Source organism: Onychostoma macrolepis, chromosome 17, assembly GCF_012432095.1.
Source record: "Onychostoma macrolepis isolate SWU-2019 chromosome 17, ASM1243209v1, whole genome shotgun sequence".
NCBI classification, from domain to species: domain Eukaryota; kingdom Metazoa; phylum Chordata; class Actinopteri; order Cypriniformes; family Cyprinidae; genus Onychostoma; species Onychostoma macrolepis.
Window position 1 is genome coordinate 2,617,222 of NC_081171.1, and position 20,059 is coordinate 2,637,280.

General features: G+C 33.4%; 2 protein-coding genes across 4 annotated transcripts in view; both read left to right on the plus strand.

Annotated features, from left to right (window-relative positions):
- The window catches only part of sntg2 (syntrophin, gamma 2), a 101,403-nt gene extending 93,653 nt beyond the window's left edge, over positions 1–7,750 (plus strand). Inside the window, exons 15-17 of the mRNA XM_058748382.1 lie at positions 1,684–1,776; positions 5,534–5,644; positions 6,797–7,750. Coding sequence (XP_058604365.1) covers positions 1,684–1,776; positions 5,534–5,644; positions 6,797–6,928 — 336 coding nt within the window. The 3' untranslated portion in view covers positions 6,929–7,750. The remainder of the gene's footprint in view (positions 1–1,683; positions 1,777–5,533; positions 5,645–6,796) is intronic.
- A 4,153-nt stretch (positions 7,751–11,903) lies between these two features.
- Positions 11,904–20,059, plus strand: part of tpo (thyroid peroxidase) — a 37,195-nt gene continuing 29,039 nt past the window's right edge. For 2 of the 3 annotated variants that reach the window (XM_058749268.1, XM_058749270.1), the window contains exons 1-4: positions 12,981–13,038; positions 15,212–15,293; positions 15,404–15,558; positions 17,047–17,170. In XM_058749268.1, coding sequence (XP_058605251.1) covers positions 12,993–13,038; positions 15,212–15,293; positions 15,404–15,558; positions 17,047–17,170 — 407 coding nt within the window. In that variant the 5' untranslated portion in view covers positions 12,981–12,992. Of the gene's footprint in view, positions 11,979–12,980; positions 13,039–15,211; positions 15,294–15,403; positions 15,559–17,046; positions 17,171–20,059 lie in introns of those variants that run through there. The other variant, XM_058749269.1, reaches the window with a different exon arrangement.

Sequence of the window (20,059 nt, forward strand, 5' to 3'; positions counted from 1 at the left end):
ATTACACAAACCCTTCCGCTGCTGCTGAGATCTGTGATCCTCTCACTCCGTCCACTGAAGATTTCTGTTCAGTGGCACCTGAATAAAAAAAAAAAACATAAATAAATAATGATCAACTAATTGATTGGTAAAACCTTTTTTTAAGGACCAGTTCTCACTATTAACTAGCATATATATTACTAGCATATTGGCTGTTTATTAGTACATGCCATGGTCTGTCTGAATACTCGATTCTGATTGGCTGGCAGGTGTTGATTAAATTGTTGAACCGCACAGGTAGTTCCTGGTCAGTTTAATCACGTTCTATATTAATGCGCTTCCTATAAACATTGGTAACCATAGTAACATACAGTTAGAGTTGAATAGTAATACAGACGAAAATAACCGTCATTTTTATCATTCCCGTCAAATATTGCAGTGCAAATATTATTAACATCTTTAATATGTGAATGCTGGGAAATGACCATGGCATAAACGGGATAATCAACGGCTAGCTGTGCATTAAACGATTTGAATGCACTTCGTGGAGGCTCCGCTGTGCGTCGGGCGGTTCTTCGCCTCCACTTCATGCATTCAAATCGTTTAATGCACAGCTAGCCGTTGATTATCCGTTACTTATAAAGCACATGTCAATGCCTTATTCTACATGAGCATATTTTAGATCCTTTAATCCGACTCCATACCTAAACTACCTTACTATTAATAAACAGCAAATTAGGAGGCAAAAGTCATAGTTAATAGTAAAAACTGGACCTTAAAATAAAGTGTGACCAATTGATTAAATATTTACATTAAAGTACCATGGTAGAACCATCTGGTAGTACTGCATATCAAGAATTAATTAATTAATTAAATAAATAAAAACATGCATAAAATAAAATATAAAATAAAACAGGAAGATTTCTTAATAAACTGCCAGTTACTAGGCCTATATACTATGGTACTACCACAGTATATAGTAACTGGCAGTTTATTAAGAAATCTTCCTGTTTTATTTTATATTTTATTTTATGCATGTTTTTATTTAATTAATTAATTAATTAATTCTTGATATGCAGTACAGCCAGTTTATTGAGAAATCTTCCCATTTTATTTTATTTTATTTTTTGTTTTAATTTGTTATCGATCCATCCATGTTTGTTTGTTTGTTTGTTTGTTTCATTCATTCATTCATTCCTGCTATGCAGTGCTGTCACTTTATTAAGAATTAAATCTCATTTTATTTTATTTTATTTTATTTTATCCATCTACCAATCCATGTTTTTTTTTTTTTTTTGTTGTTGTTGTTTTTTTTTTTTGCTTGTTTCTATTTATTTGTAAAAAATAAATAAATAAAACCATACAGTACATACAAATATAACGTAGAGAGATGCATGCATAAATAATACTGTGGTAGTATACCGTAGTAACAGATGGTTCTACCATGGTACTGGAGGTTTACTGGACTGGATATTGATTTTCTTCAGAAAGTGGATGGTTAGTCATAGTTTCTCTGTGTAAGCTGTTTCCATGGCGACCGTGCCATACCTGTCCTGTTCCCGGGAATATAAAGCATGCGAGATCAGGAGGGTTGAATGTTCAGTGATTTAAATATGAATGTGGTCTGTTGTTTTAAAGTATTTACAGCAAACAATGGGCCTGTGAGCTCTCTGTGTAAATCACGCTGTTGTTGTTTCTCTGCAGTCGAAAAGCTACATGTGCAGCAGTCAAGGGAAGATCCTGTGCTTCACACTCGACTTCGAGTCGGGCTTCTCCTGCTCCGACAGCATCTCAAAGGTTAGAAAATCAAACTGCGCCTCTGGTTTCTGCTGCTTATTGGCTTTCTGAGCAGAAACTCGCAGCTGAGTCCTGACAGCACTGAACTCAGAATAAACCGCCTTTATATTGCGCTCAGTATTTCAGCTGATTACTCTTCTGCTCGTTCCTAAGCTGATTTACTCTTATTAGCAAAACACTGTCAGGTCAGGCCTGCTAGCAGTGCTGCCAGTTTATTAAGAAAGTCTTCCCGTTTTGTTTTGTTTTGTTTTTCTTTATTATTTGTTTGTTTTATGTTTTGTTTGATTTTATTTACCCATCCATCCACTTTTGTTTATTTATTTTCTATCAAAATATCCAGTTTATTAAGAAGTGTTCAAATTTGGTTTTGTTTCATGTTTTGTTTTATGTTTTAGATTTTTGTTTGGTTTTATTTATCTATCCATCCATGTTTACTTTTTATTTATCTTCATGTATATTTATTTATTTACTTTCATTTTCATTTTTAGTTTTATTTATTTTATTTTATATCAAAATATCCAGTTTATTACGAAGTCTTACCGTTTTATTTATTTGTTTGTTTTATGTTTTGGCTTTGTTTATCCATACATCCATGTTTATTTTATCTTTATTTTATTTATTTTATTTTTTTATTTTTTTATCAAAATATGTAGTTTGTTAAGAAGTCTTCCCATTTTGCTTCAGTTTATTTATTTATTTATTTTTTTGTTTGTTTTATTTACTCATCCACCCATGTTTATTTTGGTTTTTATTTATTTATTTTCTATTGAAATATCAAAATGTTATCAATATCAAGATGCTTCAAATAAAACATGTTTTCTTGTGAATATTGTTCTAATTGGTGGTCAGTTAAAGTTTTTCTATCCATGTTTATGTTTGTTTTTATTTATTTTTTAATTAATTTATTTTAATTTTTCTTTATTTTATTTTCTATCAAAATATTATCAATATCAAAATGTTTAAACAAAACATGTTTGCTTGTGAATATTAATTTTGGTTTGTGATGCAATAATAGGTTTTTCTAGTGTTTTGAAAATCCCTTTCCATCCTTTTAGTCTGAAAAAAAAACCTTTAAATAGCAAAAGCCAGTTCCTCAATGACATTATCATCATCATCATTATCATCTAGGAAGTGACATCATTCTGGAGGCAAAACAGCAAATATGACATTTTGTTTAGTTATTTACAGTGTATTATCAGTGAATCTGATGAATTCTGGGATGTTTGTGACACTCTAAAACATTTATCCTGTTGGATCAAATGACACAAATCAGTTTGATCAGACGATCATTTCAGAAAGCGGTTAAAAGCACACAGATGACGTCCTCGTGTGCGCTGTAACTGTTGAACCCTTTAATAGAACTAGTTTCCTTAATTACAGCTTAATCAAATTGTATTTTTGAAATGAAGAGTTCAGCAGGTGCTGGTTAATGACGTGATTTGTGATTCATGCCGAAGCTTTGGGATCTGCAATCGTGAGACAGCGTGAATAGACTAACACGGGCTGATTACGAGGCTGACAGGCCAATTCAATTGTGCCGTCTAAATCTGGCATGTATTGTTCTTGGTTCGAATAGCAGGTGGTGATTTGCACATCAGTGAAAAGTGTGTTACACGTGATTGTCTTCAGTCATGATGCGCTGATCACGTCTGTGCGTTTAACCCAAACCAGCTCAAATACCCGTAATGAAAGAGCTTTATTACAGTCCTCATGAAATTAAAGTACTTAATGGGCTAACTTAAAGCTATAGTTGTTTAGCCAAAAATGAAAACGGGCTCCCCCTCAGGCCACCCGAGATGTAGATGAGTTTGTTTCTTCATTAGATTTGGAGAAATGTAGCATTGCATCACAATGGATGCTCTGCAGTGAATGGGTGCCGTCAGAATGAGAGTCCAAACAGCTGATAAATACATCACAATAATCCACAGCACTCCAGTCCATCAGTGAACATCTGGAGAAGACAAAAGCTAAAACACATCCAGCATTAAGAGTCCCTGATCCATAATAACGCTTCCTCCAGTGAAAAAGTGTTCTGGTGTGAATCAGGAGAGAAATCTGCAGATCAAGCACCGTTTACAAGACAAAACAGTCCAAAACAGATCTAAACAAATATGTGGCTGGATTTTGATGTGAGAGACAACAGGAGATGGACTTTGTTTTATTGTAGCTTTGTTGTTGTGCCAAGGATGAAGAAAGAACAGAGAAACAGTGAGCCTTATCAAACAGAGAAGTAAATAGATATATTTCTGCTTTCTGGCATAATATCAGCAAAAAGACAACATTGCTCTTTCAGCATTAAAGGGATAGTTCACCCAAAAATGAAAATTATGTCATTAATTACTCACCCTCATGTCGTTCTAAACCCGTAAGACCTCCGTTCCTCTCCGGAACACAAATTAAGATATTTTTGATGAAATCTGAGAGCTTTCTGACCCTCTCACAGACAGCAAGGATCCTTACACGACCAAGGCTCAGAAACGTAGCAAACAGATCGTTAAAATAATCCACACTGTAAAAATGCAACTGCACATTTTCCAGTTTACGAAACCTTTTGAGTCACATATACTAAAAAATGCTATTTTCTTGAAACTACATAAAACCCTCGTCAGACCAACAAAATTTACCCAAACTATAGTCAAACACAGTCTGAACAATCATATTTCATATTGTTGAAATGTTAAGGCTTTGTGAGTTCCCAGCATGCATTGCAGCATGAATAAATTATGCAGTTACTGTTATGGGATTATTTTTTTGCTGTTTGCTGATTTCATTTAAACTTTTTTGTTGTTGTTTTATCATTATTGTTAGTTATTTGTTGTACTATGATGTAAAGGGCTCATCTTTTTAACATCTGTTGATTGCCACCGTTCTTGAGGTTAGTGTCTAGTTTTGAGGCCTAGAGTATGTTCAACCACTTTTGTCTGTTTTCTGGATATCTTAGTCTTGTAAGTTGTCTTACAAACAAAGACAATATTGTCTACTTATTAGACTGACTTATCCATTAATGTTTGTCATTAATGCCCCACATTGGAAAAGCATTACAAGTCTTTTTAACTAACAAAACTATATTAACTGAACAAAAAGAGACATGTGACTTTAATCAGTATGTGGCTATATTGTTTACATTCAGATCAAAGCGGAAACAATGTAAACAGCATATCTGTGTACATACGTTGCATAATTGTTTGCATATGCGATACTCTCCAAAATGGAGCTAGAGGGTGACACGGAGGAGACAAATTGTTAAATAAAGTCATTATTTTTGTTTTCTTTGCACAAAAAGTATTCTCGTAGCTTTGTAAAATTACGGTTGGACCACGGTTGTAACAGAGATAAACATCTACTTTATATTTAAAAAAGCTTGAGGTTGGTGAAATGTTTTGAACGAAATGGTGAAATGAAAGATGTCTCTTCTCACCAAGGCTGCATTTATTTGATCAGAAATACAGTAAAAACAGTAAAATATCATGATTTAAAATATGTGAATGTTAAAATATAATTTATTTCTATGATCAAAGTTGGATTTTCAGCATCATTACTCCAGTTTTCGGTGTCACATGATCTTTCAGAAATCATTCTAATATGCTGATTTTCTGCTCAAGAAACGTTTCTGAATATCAATGTTGAAAACAGTTGTGCTGCTTAATTTCATTCCCTGATACATTATATTTTTAGCTTTTGCATGCCTGTCTGCTCTGTTTATTTTATATTATTTTTTATTTTTATTTATTTATTTATTTTCACTTGCTTTCCACAGAAAACCATCTGGAAATATAAGTTCTCCCAGCTGAAGGGTTCATCAGATGACGGCAAGACACGAGTGAAGCTCCTGTTCCAGAATTCAGAGAATAAACAGATCGAAATGAAGGTCAGAATGTGTTTACATGAGAATATTAAGATGAAATATCAAGTCAACATGTATGCTGTATAAACATAGAATATTTTTCAGGTTTACAATATTAGTTTGACTGTTTTGATATCAGATTTATCATTCATTTGATAAAATTAAAATGAATTAAAATATTTCCTCCTGGTGGAATGACCTGCAGCTGAGTCCTTAGCCATCTTCAGAATCGGCTAAAACACATCTCTTCCATCTTTATTTGACCCTCTAACTCAAGCACTCTCTATTCAAATTCTATTCTTATATATATATATATATATATATATATATATATATATATATATATATATATATATATATATATATATATATATATATATATTTTTTTTTTTTTTTTTTTTTTAAACACTAGCTTCGCAATTCTTTTTGTATTCTATTTATTTATTTTCTTTTTATTTATTATACAATTAACAAAAGCAAAAAGGCCTCTAACACTAGCTTGCTCTATTCTTTTTCTATTCTGTTTTCTTTTTAGATATTATATAATTTAAAAAAAAAAACCTTGCTATTTTTATTTATTTTTTTTTTTTTTTTTTGTCTGTTGAGTGTATTTGATCCATCAGGCTTTCATGAAGGAAAATGAAGGAAAAACAGCTCAGTTTTTATGCAGAGGCTGATATTTATATAAACAAAAATGACAATTCAGTGAGATTTTTCTAACAATATAGCGGCTACTTGCATAAAATGATGTAAATATCAGTCGAGCACTCTATATCTCCAATAATATGTCTTAGTAAGATGAGATTGAAATGATCCGAACATATAATGCAATGCAATCCAATGCTGATTGAGAGATGAAGAAATAAACGCTCCTCAGAAGATGTGAGATGAAGATCATTCCTCCGCTGAGGAACAGTGAACGTAAAGCTTCTGGAAACAAATGTTCCTCAAAAGATCCTGATGATCAGATTTGAGACGCACTGATTTTTCTAAAAAAATGATTGTTGGAGAATCAAGTAAAGCTGAGCTGCTTCAGTCCAGTAAGTGTTCATCTGGATATATTACTACAGTTATTCTGATGTTTACTTGATAAAAATCAGTTTAGATCAGGTTAGAGCCAGTTTAATTTTCAAATGTAAGCGAGAAACATCTTTCTGGTTGTTTTTTTTCTTCCAGGAGCTGGAGTTTGCTAATCTGACGGCTGTGCTTCATTGCATTCACTCGTTCATCGCTGCTAAAGTGGCCACGGTGGATCCCGTCTTTGTCAACAATCAAAGTCTCACGCAGAAGTACATGTGCAGCAGCTAGAAACATCCGTGTGTGACGAACATGTACAATCTCGTCTGGTTCTCTGATTTTATGCACAATATATCTAGTTCTTGTTATTTTTGTACGAATCTTCTAAATTCAGAGCGACGTTTAAGGAGCACTTTGAGTAGATGATATTTTGACATGCTTTGAGTTATGATTTCTTTCTTACCTACTAACATGATCAATCATATGCTTAAACTGATTATGTAGCAAAGCAGATGTTGACATACAGCATTATGAGTTGATGCATGAACAGCATTTGACAATTTACAGGGCAAAACGGGTGAAACTCTGAGACTTCCAGCTGTAAAATCAACCAAACTAGATGAATTTGTGTTCTTTTGCCCTTTTGTTTTCTATTCAATGCCTCAAACCTCTTCATTTAGCACAAAGAGTAATAACAGCAAGTCATATGGTTTTCTCCATTTGAATTAAAGTGCTACCTATGTTACACTGATTTGATACGTGTTATTATGAAGTAGTGGTTTCATTAACAGTAAATCGACAGTCTTGCCAGCTACTGTCCTTGAAAACTGACATTTTCTAAAAATCAAGGTCCCTGATCTACTCTTCTATTTAGTTTGATGTTATTCCAGTTCTTTTCCAAATAAAGGAATGATTAGTTCACTGCTGACGGAATACGCTATGATTCTTGTGTGGGTTCAGATGCAAGAGAAAATATTCACATGTAAAAATGTGTATATACCTGTTAATGGTTATGTAAGCCTAAATAGGTAAATATATTTCAGTGTACATTTGATTATTTATGTATATATATATATATTAAACAACTAATTTTAAATAGTCTCTCAAATACATACTTTTTTTTTTTTTTTTGCTAGGGTCAAGTCAATCTCAAAGAGTAACACATTAAAATTATATATATATATATATATATATATATATATATATTAGTGCTGTCAAATGATTCATCGCGATTAATCGCATCCAAAATAAAAGTTTTTGTTTACATAATACATGTATGTGTGCTGTGTATATTTATTATGTATATATAAATACACACGCATGCATCTACACCGTAAAAAATGACCGTGATTTTAACGGTAAAAAACTGCAAAAAAGCTACGGTAAAAACCTGTTGAATGGTTAACGGTAAGTTCCCCTAATATATACGGTGAAAAACTGTAATAGACATTTCAGACAATTTTACTGAAATTTAATTTACGGTGAAATACCGCTTTTGGAAGTGAAAAAGAATGTAAAATTTACAGGGAAAAACTGTAAATTGACGTTCCCAGAATTCCCTGTGTTGCATTTCAAATTTTGTTTGAATTTGATGTTTTTTCTTTGAAATAACTAGGTTTCTTCTTAGTTTTTTTCTTATCAGTTATGTTTATTAGGGTTGTATGTTACATGTAATATTGTTAAATTAATGTTTATTGCATATTTCAGTTTAATGAGTCTCACCATGATGCTGTTTAGTGCTTGTGCGAATGACACTGTGCACCTTTCATATATGTTATTATTTAAAAGCTGCTTGTGATGGGCTTTGGTTCATCATGTGACTTTCTCATCACCTTCTGCATTTGGTGGTTATTAGTGTATTTCAAAGGTACAAAACAGATTTCGGTACTTCAATAGGTTCGTATATTAACATTATATCAGTTAATGAAATTACGGTATTTAACTGTAAATTTAAGTTAAAACCGTGAAGCCTAAAACGTTGCCACCGTATATTTTACGGTAGAATTCTGGCAACCACAGCTGCCGGTTTTTTACCGTACATTTTACGGCATTTTTTTACAGTGTATATATTTAAGAAAAATAGGTTATTTTTATATATTAATTATATTTATTTATAATATAAATTATTTTAATATCAATATAGACATGTAAATACATGTAAATATTTTCAAAATATATACTGTATGTGTGTGTATTTATATATGCATAATAAATATACACAGAACACACACATCAATTATGCAAACAAAAACTTTATTTTGGATGCGATTAATCGTTTGACAGCACTAATATATATATATATATATATGTGTGTGTGTGTGTGTGTGTGTGTGTGAATATATGTGAATTTTATTTAGTACCCCAATTATTTATTTATTCATTTGTCTGTTTGTTAAAATAATTTAAAGGGAAGATAATATTAATTTACTCTAAATTGTAAAATAAATCTGAATGTTTTATATTCCAAGTGTTATATAGTCCCTCAATTACATAATTTATTCATTTATTTCAGAGTGTTTTTTTGCCAGTGTCAAATTGATCCCAAACAGAGTAACATAAAATAATTTGAAGGCAAAATAACAGGCTAATTTCAAAATGACTATTATTATTTTTTACACATGTAATCAATCTTCACAGAACATAAGGCATAATTACAATTATACCAGAAAACACACTGTGATGAAGTATTGATTGTCATCTTAATTTAATTTGCAGTTTAAAATCTGTGAATCATGAAATTAGTTCTCCTTATTGTATATGTAGTGAATGCAGCCAGTATCACAACATAGTGGCCTTGAAAAGTGTTTAAATGCTTTAAAATGTGTGAATGTCTTTAGATGCAAATTATAAAGCAAGTGTCTGTAAACAAATGATGATGCCTCAGAAATCAAAACCTCAAAAATCTGAAAGCTTGAAACTGGTTATGTAATGCACTCATATTGTGACGTCCAGGCCCATCTGAAGCGCTGGACTCGAGTGAATACTAACGCAGTGTCTCCGCGGTCTGCTGGGCTTCGGAGAGGCGGATCAACACTGAATTAAACTCCAGAGGAAGAAACATTTGGAGTGAAAGTCTGGATTGATTCAGCCAGCAGTGCTGTATTGAGAGAGAAACACGTCACTGCTCGATCACTGCCACATCCAGGGCACTTGAGTCTCTTGTGAAGAGCTCAGGAGCCGCAGCCTTGCGTCACACGAGCAGGTGCTTTTGTTTCTGTCAAGTATCATTGATGCCAGTCGCTCACAGTGTGGCTGTGAAGTGCAGGAACATCAGACCTGTGAGATGGCAATATTTACACATCATTAAGATGTTTGCTGGCCACTAATTAGTGCTGTTTACTAAGACAAGCATAGTGTTGATGTTGCTCTCAAGATGCGGTCACATTGAGTCATTTCAATAGGAATCTGGAGCTACCCCAATTTGTTCGATCAAAATGATTGCTAGGGGAAATTTAGTAGTGGCTGATATTGGTAGTGACATGTCAGAGCATCTCTACTAAATTCTACACCCTTGAAAATCATAACAAGCGATGTCTGACTTTGGAAACTATACAGCAGTTCTCTCCTTAAATATGAAGAGGTCAAACAACAGATTAATTAATTAATCCAAATTTCACAAAAAAGCTTATGGGCATAATTATAATGTAAGTCAGACACAAGTGAGTTGCTGTTTTTGTCTCTTCTGAGGAAGATTGTGTTGTTTGGCAATGTCAGATTTTATTAATGCTAATCTAATTTTGTAAGCGACTTTTCTTTCTGTTTTAAAGATGTTTTCTTTGGATTGTTTGAATACTCAAAAGAGAATATTGGAAAATGTCACATACATAAACACAAACCCGGCCTCTAAACCTCTCTTTTCTTTATTCAGAGTTGATCTAGACGAGTACACATGGAAACTATCCACAGTTCTGTTAATCCAGTGAAAACTGCATCTCTATATTCATCCAATGTGTCCTCTTAAAATGTAAATATATAGGATAGGCCTATATAATCTGGCAACAGAAAAAAAAAAAAACATTTACTATAGTTAACCCATGGTAACCACAAATTAACCATGGCTAACCATGGTAGCCTATTTGTAGTAAAACTGTGATAATAAAAAAATAAATAAAACTAACACAGCATTCTTGTAATCTAAACAGCAAAAGCACTTGCTCTTGGTGAACAAACACCACATAAATTACTCACTCAATTGAATCAGTTTATCTGTTCCTCCGCTTTCCGTCCCTTTAGCCATGTTTACACAACACTGTCAGTAATGAGTTAGCTCGCTGGTTTTATGACATTAACTGAAATAAGTGAAAAAGTATGATGTAAATATCTATATTTCCATTCCAACACCAACACAAATCTACAAACTTATTCATGTGAGGAAACTGATTTACTGCTATCTAGTGAAACACTCCATTAATATGACGAGTCTCATGTCAAAATGCATTTTAGATGGAAACATTGTGCATTATGATTGAGTTTGTAGCTTAATATAATAGTTTGGGGAGTTTGATATGAGATCAGTTGAAAAACCACCTAGCAACCACTCAAAACACCCTAGCAACTCATGGCAACACCCTGGAATCGTGTAGAGTGCCGTAGCACTTCCTCAGACAATGTAATGTAAATGTAATTTAGTCACAGTGTTTTATATTTATGATATTTTTATAGGGCATTTGTGATGTGAAGTCTTATAAATGAATGATTTAAACTCTCTTTACATGCTTTTAGATGATTACTTGTACAAAGACATCAGATCAAGTGCAATTAATTCCAATGAAGCCATAACATGCTTTGTTATTAAGCTAGATTAATGACTTGATTTACTTTAATTATGGATCATTGTCCAGCCAAAGATTATTCAGATGAGTTATGCCAAAAGCATCAGGTCATTCCTCATCTACCACAGACATACAGCTAAAATAATTAGTTGAGTGAATTCACAGACGGACCGTTCTCTGAAAATGAGATGATGTCAAGAAATAAAAGGGTGTCGTTTATAGAAATATTCCAGGCAAAAATGAAAATGGGTCTGTTTTAGGTGAACTATTCCAATAAGTTTGTGTGAATGATCATGTTTGAAATCTGCTACGAGCAGATAATCATGATTTCAGAGGTCTGACAGATGCTTGACACGAGCTTGTGTTGTGTTTAAAGAGGGCCACTCGAATGCCACGCTTCATGAAGCTGCAGCCTTGAAAATCAAGGGTTTCGGTGGAATCAGCAGAGTTTGACTGTTCACAGTCAGTGAGCAAAACCCAGCAGAGACCAGAACACAGGGGAGAGTGAACACAGCCGACTGGAAAAACACAGACAAACGCCTCACGACACAACACCACCGAGACTAGAGGTATGAAATATAGCAGCAATATTGTGAAATGTGTTTACAGTGTTTTCTATGTGAAGCTAATGTAAATGTAATTTATTCAGCATCATTACTCCAGTCTTCAGTGTCTCATGATCCTTCAGAAATCATTCTAATATGCTGATTCAAGCAACATTTCTGATTATTATCAGTGTTGAAAACAGTTGTGCAGCTTCATATTTTTGTAGAAACAGCCATGCAGTTTATTTTTCATGATTATTTAATGAATATAAAGTTCAAAACAGCAGCATTTATTTGAAACAGGAACCTTTATAAAAACTCTTTACTTCACTTTTGAACAATTTAATGTGTCCTTGATGAATAAAAGTATTAATTAAAGAGAACCGTTCTCAACCCAAACTGTTGTATGATAGTGTTTGCATGTGTATAAGTTATGTATTAATATTTTATTTAATAATGGTTTTAGATTAAATTTACTAGCTGTCAAGAATTTTCTGAATCATAGTTCACCCCGAAATCAACAGAATATATTTTGCTTAAATATAATTAAGTAAAGCCAAATTAACATTATCCAACCGTTACACAAATAAAGATCTTATTTCTGTGATTTACAATTGTAAATGTAGATGGTAATATTTGTTAAGCTAAATTTAATTGGTGTTTAAAAATCAGCTGATATCAATGCTGTAAATAACATACAATGGCTTATTAGATGTGCAGAATATTACTGAAATGTGGATGAGATATGAGAGATGTCTTCTCTGAAATCATAGTTGTTAAATACACGATTATAAATCATAGTTTATCACAGTATGTTCATTCCATAATGTGTGCAGTGGATCACATTAGTTCCATAAAGTACAGAATAAATAGTGTTTAATTATCCTGCAGTGAAAGTAAGTATCACGTCTGTGCTGAGAGTTTATTTTTCTGTCATTTTACATTTATTGCACTTATTTTTAGTCAATTAAAAGCATTTCTCTTTCATTCCAGGTCAGTGAGGACATGGCTGGCGTTCTGATGCATTTAACCTCTGTCATGATGTTTTGTGGTCTGAGTGCAGATTCATTTAATTCATCTCAGCGTATGTGGCGTCTTTCACATGCATTTCAGCTTATATGTGATACTAATGCGTTAAATATCGCGTTACTCTCTAAAAAAGTGACTGTTACTTAGTTACTTTTTATGGAAAGTAATGCATTACATTACTTTTGTGTTACTTTTACTCATCTAGCATTGGGGTTGCTTGTTTGTTTTTAATATAAAAAAGTTATATTTTTGGCAAATGTAAAAGCACTTTCACACCAAACATGAAATGAATAAGCCTCAGGCTGAATGAAATGCAAATTCAGAAAGCTCAGCCAAACCTTTCATGGATTGCATGAAGAATAGGACACAGGAGAAGAAAGTTGAACACTTTCTTCTCAATCGAATGTTATGTTTATCTAAAGTTTTTTTTTTTTTATCATACTCATTAGTATGGTTGAACTGGATCATTGAAAGTCAGCAGCAAAGCCTGGCTAATAAAATGGGATTAAATACATAAAAGATATTTGTGTTATTTAAATGCAGGCTTGCATCATATTCTGAGTTTGCATTCAATAGTTTTTATTAATTTTGAGGAATACTGAATCTGTTTTTGTTCCAAGTGAGATGAGTAAATGTACGTTGACATTATGTTTACTCAGTAACTCTTCTTGTAAATTAAAAAGTAATGCATTACTTTACTAGTTACTTTAAAAAAGTAATCTGATTACTCGCGTTACTTGTGATGTGTTTCCCCCAAAACATGGGTCTAGACAAAATAAGATGTTCTTTTGTGGTTAATTGCTACTCCTTGTACCAACTAAGCAAAGACCTCCGAGTGGGATTGTGCAGCAATTACCAGAACTCGACACGATGACTGATTCGTACAGCCAGCTGGTGATGGATTCATCACGGGTTATTTTGTACCTGCTGACATTTAGTTTGAATGTTGCCAGACCCAATGTTCCAAACACATCTGGTACCTGACATCTGGTGCCAAATTTCAGTAATGACATCTCCTGCGGAGGCCCTTGGGATGTTTCCAGAGAAATTGCAGGTCTCGGCACGTAATAGGAAGGTCAGATGGTGAGCGAGATGGCATTGTTAAGCTGCTGTCTTCATGTAAAGAGTAGATGGGCTGTTGGTTTGTATTAGGATGCATGTTATGTAACGACAGAAGATTCCCAGTGGGAATGTCGTCATTCGCGGTCCAGAGTTTGGGCTGTGGTTTGTTTGTGCTGTCGGCCCCACAGGAAGATCACGCTGGCTTTGATGCCGCATAATCAGAGGTGAAGTGGGGACGTTTCTCACAAACCCCATGTTTTTTAACTAGGCACGAATGGCAAGACGTCAAATTATAGTCTGTATTCATAAGCCCACCCTAGGGACATTATATTAATGTAAAACCTGAGTGAATCGGAATATTTTACATTTGATATCACATCACTAAAGGACATGAGCAGTTTAATTAAATTTTCAACACCAACACTTTTTTGCAATGATAATGTGGATTTCTGGAAGGATTTTTCTTGACGTCACAGCCTTAAGTTGCTTATTGCTTCTATAAATTGAAAGCTACAACAGTATAATAACAAACACAAGTGTTATATAGTAGTAGTAATGTATATGTAATAATAATCAAAATGTTTAAATATTAATAATAATTATTATTATTATACTATTAATAATATTTATAACAATTAATGTGTACATATATTAATTAATTCATGTGTACAATATTCATTAATTCATTAATGATATATGTGTGTTTAAATATATATTAATTTACTATTACTAATGATAATAATAATTGTTATTATTATTACTATTATTATATTAATAATTATTATATTATTTGTTATTATGTATACTGACATATGTATATAATAATGATAATAATAATTAGTAGTAGTCGTAGTAGAATTAGTAGTATTTTATAATAAACATAAAATATTAATATTTAGTAGAATTAGTAGTATTTTATAACAAATATAACATATCAGTATTAATATTTAATATTAACTATTATTATTTAATGATAATAATAGTAATAAAAAAATAGTAAAAAAATATTATTATAATTATTATCATTAATGTTAATATTATTATTAATAATAATATTTTTATATATATTATAACCAATTAGATTTTATTATTGGAACTCTTGGAACTTTTATTATTGTTTTCATATTTTATCTAATTTTCACAATTGATTTTCTCTGGAAAACTAGTTGTTCCTGAGAGCTTGATTATATCCTCCTTCCAAGAGAGTCTTCAGATGGTCAATACTGCACTGAATCAAACTTCACAAGGGTAAAAAAACTGTCTATAATATATATATATATATATATTTTATCATCTATAATCATTTTATCTCCTAATACAGTAGGGACAGTATATCCCTCTTTTTCATTGAGTTGCAGGTTTGATCCTCAGCTATTACACATGTATACGCTCTCCAGACGGCCGGCATCAGAAACACAGCACATCTCCAAATCAGCAGAGATCTTTCACATGACTTTAGGGATTTTAAAGGAGAAGGCGAGCAGGAGACATAAAAGATCACTGGCTGTGTCAGGTGAGGCTCTTATACGTACCTTGAGTTGACCCCAAAGGTAAGTGTCTGAATGTTATTGCATCAGATTATCGCAGTGAAGTTAAAGGGACAGTTCACCCAAAAATTTTAATTTGTTCTTAGTTTTCTCAACTTTAGGCCATACAAGATGGAAGTGACTTTCTTTCTAGAGTTGAACAGTAAAGAAGATTTTTGCTTGAAACCATGGTTCTTGGTGATTCATAAAATTCAAGCCAGCAGGTGCATGATTAATACCTGTGGCTCCTGACAATATATTGAGGTCTTATGAAGTGAAACAATCAGTCTGTGCAAAAACCTGAAAATTATTTACAACATTACCTGTAATCCAGAGCCTCAGACAAATGGAGAAATCTGATTATTTTCCACAAACTGATTCTTTCGGACAGTTTGTTTCTATGAACTGCTTTAATATACTAGTTCATTTCACATATTCAAGCAATGATGTAATGTATACGTGATTTTATTGTTAAAGCACCCAATAACACATTCAAATGTGGATGAATTACATGTCTAAAGCATATAGAGTGAATAAACTAGTCTTCATTAGCTCATCTTTTTACATAAACAATGAGAAACCATAAAAACTTTAATTTCTCCCCTCTATTCAATGCTGAGATCATGCATGCTCATATCAGCGGCTCATCGGTCTTCGGTCCGAGTCGAACTGTTTGCTCAGTTCAGTGACTGTCGGAGGAACTGGAGCGCTGAATGATTTATTCATCACAGGATCAGATACATCAGTTTATTTTTGATTTAAGACTGTAAGGCGTCTGAAAGTGAGTTTTGATTGAGTGACTTATAGATCTGTGCTGCTCAAGCTGAAAAATATTTTAGACGCTTACTTCAGAATGAATCGTTCACAAACTGAACCGTTTGCCTATCGCTCTGGATTACAGGTAATAATATTTTAAAATAATGTTCAGTTTCTTGCACAGACCGATCGTTTCGCTTCATAAGACCTCAATATATTGTCAGAAGTCACGGGTATTTGTTCAGTGTTGCCTGATATGCTTTATTTGACTCTCAAAGTGCCGGAAGCTGCCGATTTGCATTTTATGAATCACCAAGGACCACGGTTTGAGCTAAAAATCTTCTTTACTGTTCCACTGAGAAAAAATAAATCACCTACATCCGACCTGAAGGTGAGTAAATTAACAGCAAATTTAAATTTTTGCATGAACTATCCGTTTAATAAAAGCTCCTGAGCACCGATGACACTTGATCTAATGCAATGGCATTTTTTAAGTGCCTAAACACTTCATGTGGCCGCTGCGGGGTATTAGCGTGTTATTTTGCACGGCATGCACTAGAGATTCAGCTCTATAACTGTGGAATAATGCAGAAGCATCATCTCGGAAGTGCTTTAAATGTCAGATTTAATCAATGGTGCTGCATCCACGCGAACCTCAGCGGACTGTTTACCCTTCAGTGTTTGAGTTGCATTCGTAAACACATTAACTCCTTTTCAAGAGCTCCTTTCCGTGAAAGCAGTGGAGCGGATAGCAAACCTGTCTGGATGCCCTCGCACTCTCCATCCCACCACCTGCGCCAAAGACGGAAAATACCGCAGCATCTCTGGAGTCTGCAATAACAGGTATCTGACTCACATCTTAATAATTCATCCATAATGCAGCGGGAGGCACATCTCGCAGTTTGAGAGCGCAGAAATCAGAACCTCAGTTAACAGCTCCGCGTGGAGATTGATATGATAAGATGACCTGCGGGTCAGAGCTTCAACCAGATATCACTAAACAGCATAAAAATAACGTCTAAACCTTAAATATTCATGTCTGCTCACAGGGGTCATGAAAGACGTCATCGAACCTGTGCAAGTAATGCATTACTTTACTAGTTACTTTAAAAAAATAATCTGATTACATAAAACAAGACTTAATATTTTATATAATTTTGCTTGTATATTGATTTAAGAATGTTTAGATATTTTTACTGGAAAACAAGACAAAAGATTATTATTTTTTCTTTGCATTTTCAATATTTTTGTTTTGTTTTCCAGTATTAAATCTTGTTTTCTGAAAATAATTTATAGATACAAATAAAAAACAATAAAAAATAAATAAAATAAAAAAATATCTGCCTGTGGGGTCAGAAAAATAATATTGTTTTCTCTTTAAATTAAGTTTTTGATAAATATTTTTCCTTATTTAAGCTAAGTTCATTTAATTTTATATATTTTTAGAAAAAAAGACTTAATACCTCGTGTAATTTTGCTTGAAAAAAATACTAAAACAAGACAAAAATACTAAATAAGAAAATCATTAAGTTTAAGAAAAACTATTCAAAAATACTACATAAGAAAAGTGTCCACTGCAAAAAAAAAATTTTTTCCTCCGCTGTATTTTTGTCTTGTCTGCCAGTACAAATAATATCTAAATGTTATGAACTCAAGACACATTTACTTGAGAAGCAAAATGACGTTTTCATGTTTTCCGAAAAACTTTATGCTTGCTTCTCACACTGTCAGTCCTCTGTCGTGTTTCCCGCTCTCTTGTGTCCTTATATGGTTTTTCCTGTCCATGTTAAGTTTGATTATGATTTCGTACAGCTGTGTGTGTTAATTATCTTGTTTATTGTTTATTTAGTTCCTGCCTGTTCAGTTCCTTTTCGTCTGGTCTACTCGTTACTCCCGGTGTTCCCGTGTGTCTGCCTTGCCTTGTCTTGTCTTGTCTTGTGTTGCCTTTGTTGGATTTTCATTAAAGACTGTTATTTTGAGTTATCCTCATCTCCTCGTTCCTCCCTGCTGTGTGCACCGTGACACACTGTGAAAAATGATTTTCTAACCGATTTTTGTCTTGTTTTTCAGTAAAATATCCAAACATTCTTAAATCAAGATACATTTACTTCAGAAACAAATTCCACACAATAAACAGTAAAAACAGTTTTTTTCGGAAAAACTTTTCCTTTTGAATTGTTTATTTTTCGGACCCCATTGGCAGATGTTTTTCTTGTTTTACGCACAAATGCACTTCATTTTGATAAATTTTTTAAGAATGTTTGGATATTTGTACTGCAAAACAAGACAAAAATACCAAGTAAGGTCATAAGTTGTTTTGGGTTTTTTTTTTTCTTCTTTCTGCAGTGTGGATTCATTTGCATTGAGCTGACAGAGCTGTCTGCAATCATATAAACAGATTTAAATCAGAATAAACTCAAGATATGTATTTTCCTTATCTTTTATGATGCATATGATTGATTTGGTGGAAATTAATCTCGGTTCTCCACACTGGCTCGGCAAGCAAGATTTATAGCATTAATTTTACATTTGCAGGAGGAAATGTACCATGTCCGTCCAGTTCTGATGCATCAAATTATATATTTTAATGCAAAAACATCATTAGTTCTGATTTAAATCTATCTTTTATGAGTAGTTGAGTGTGGTGTGACATGCATCTAATACTATTTTAAACATTTCTCCAAATTATTATTGGAGCTCGACAAACACTATCACTGCTGTTCATACGCTAGTGTTTGTTCTCATCAATCCCAAATATGATTAAAATATCACATAGACATGATGGACTTTTCTTTTCTTTTTTTTTTTTTTATTTGAGATCATAAGAAAACACCCAAATAATCCTTAGTGGGTTTTTTTTTTTTCTTCCAATTTTACATACAATTTTAATAAGGGTTACATTTTGAAAGTTTTTATTTTAATTAATAGTATTAATTTTTAGTGTCTTGCTTTTATTTGGAATTTTTTTGTTTTTTTATTTAGAAATATTTATTATAATTTTGCTTTTTTTTTAAGATTTAATACATTTTAGTAAGTGCTTTATTTCAATTTGCTTTTATTTTGCTAATTATTTATTTACATTTTTCAATCTTATGATTTTAATCATTTTTAGAAAGTTGTTGTGTGATGTGTGATGTTATGATTTGCCAAGTAGGGCAACTAAGCAGTTCCCTTTCAGTCGGTCACTCCGAGTCACGTCGGATGACCGACGAATTGGGATCTCGCCAGAGAGACCAATCCACTTCGAGTGTAACTAAACGAGCCAATGGACATTGGCATGCGATCATTGCATCCAGCTGCCGCTGATCACAGCGTGAGTATAAGAGGCAGCGGGTGCAACGCATTAATTCACCCTTTCGCTTCGGAGCCGAGCGGCGGTGAATCACTGCTGCTCTCCTATCCTGCAAGTGAGACGAGCGAGCGAGCGAGTGAGTGAGTGCGGGCGTTACAGCGCAGCAGCGGTGGTCGCGGTCTCACGGGAGAAGAGATCGATTCCCGTGAAGACAGTCACACTCGGAGTTTGTGGTGGCCAGCTCCCCTGCGTGCTTCAGCACTTAATAAAGAGCAAATTTCTCTAAAAGAGCAACACGGGTGATCACGTCTTTTTAAAGATGTCTTATCACCCGTGTGTTTCTGGGTGTGGTCGTTTCCTGGCGCCTCAGGACGGTCACGATTGCTGCCTCACGTGTCTGGGCATTCAGCACGCTGAGGAAGCTTTCGTGGATGGTTCAT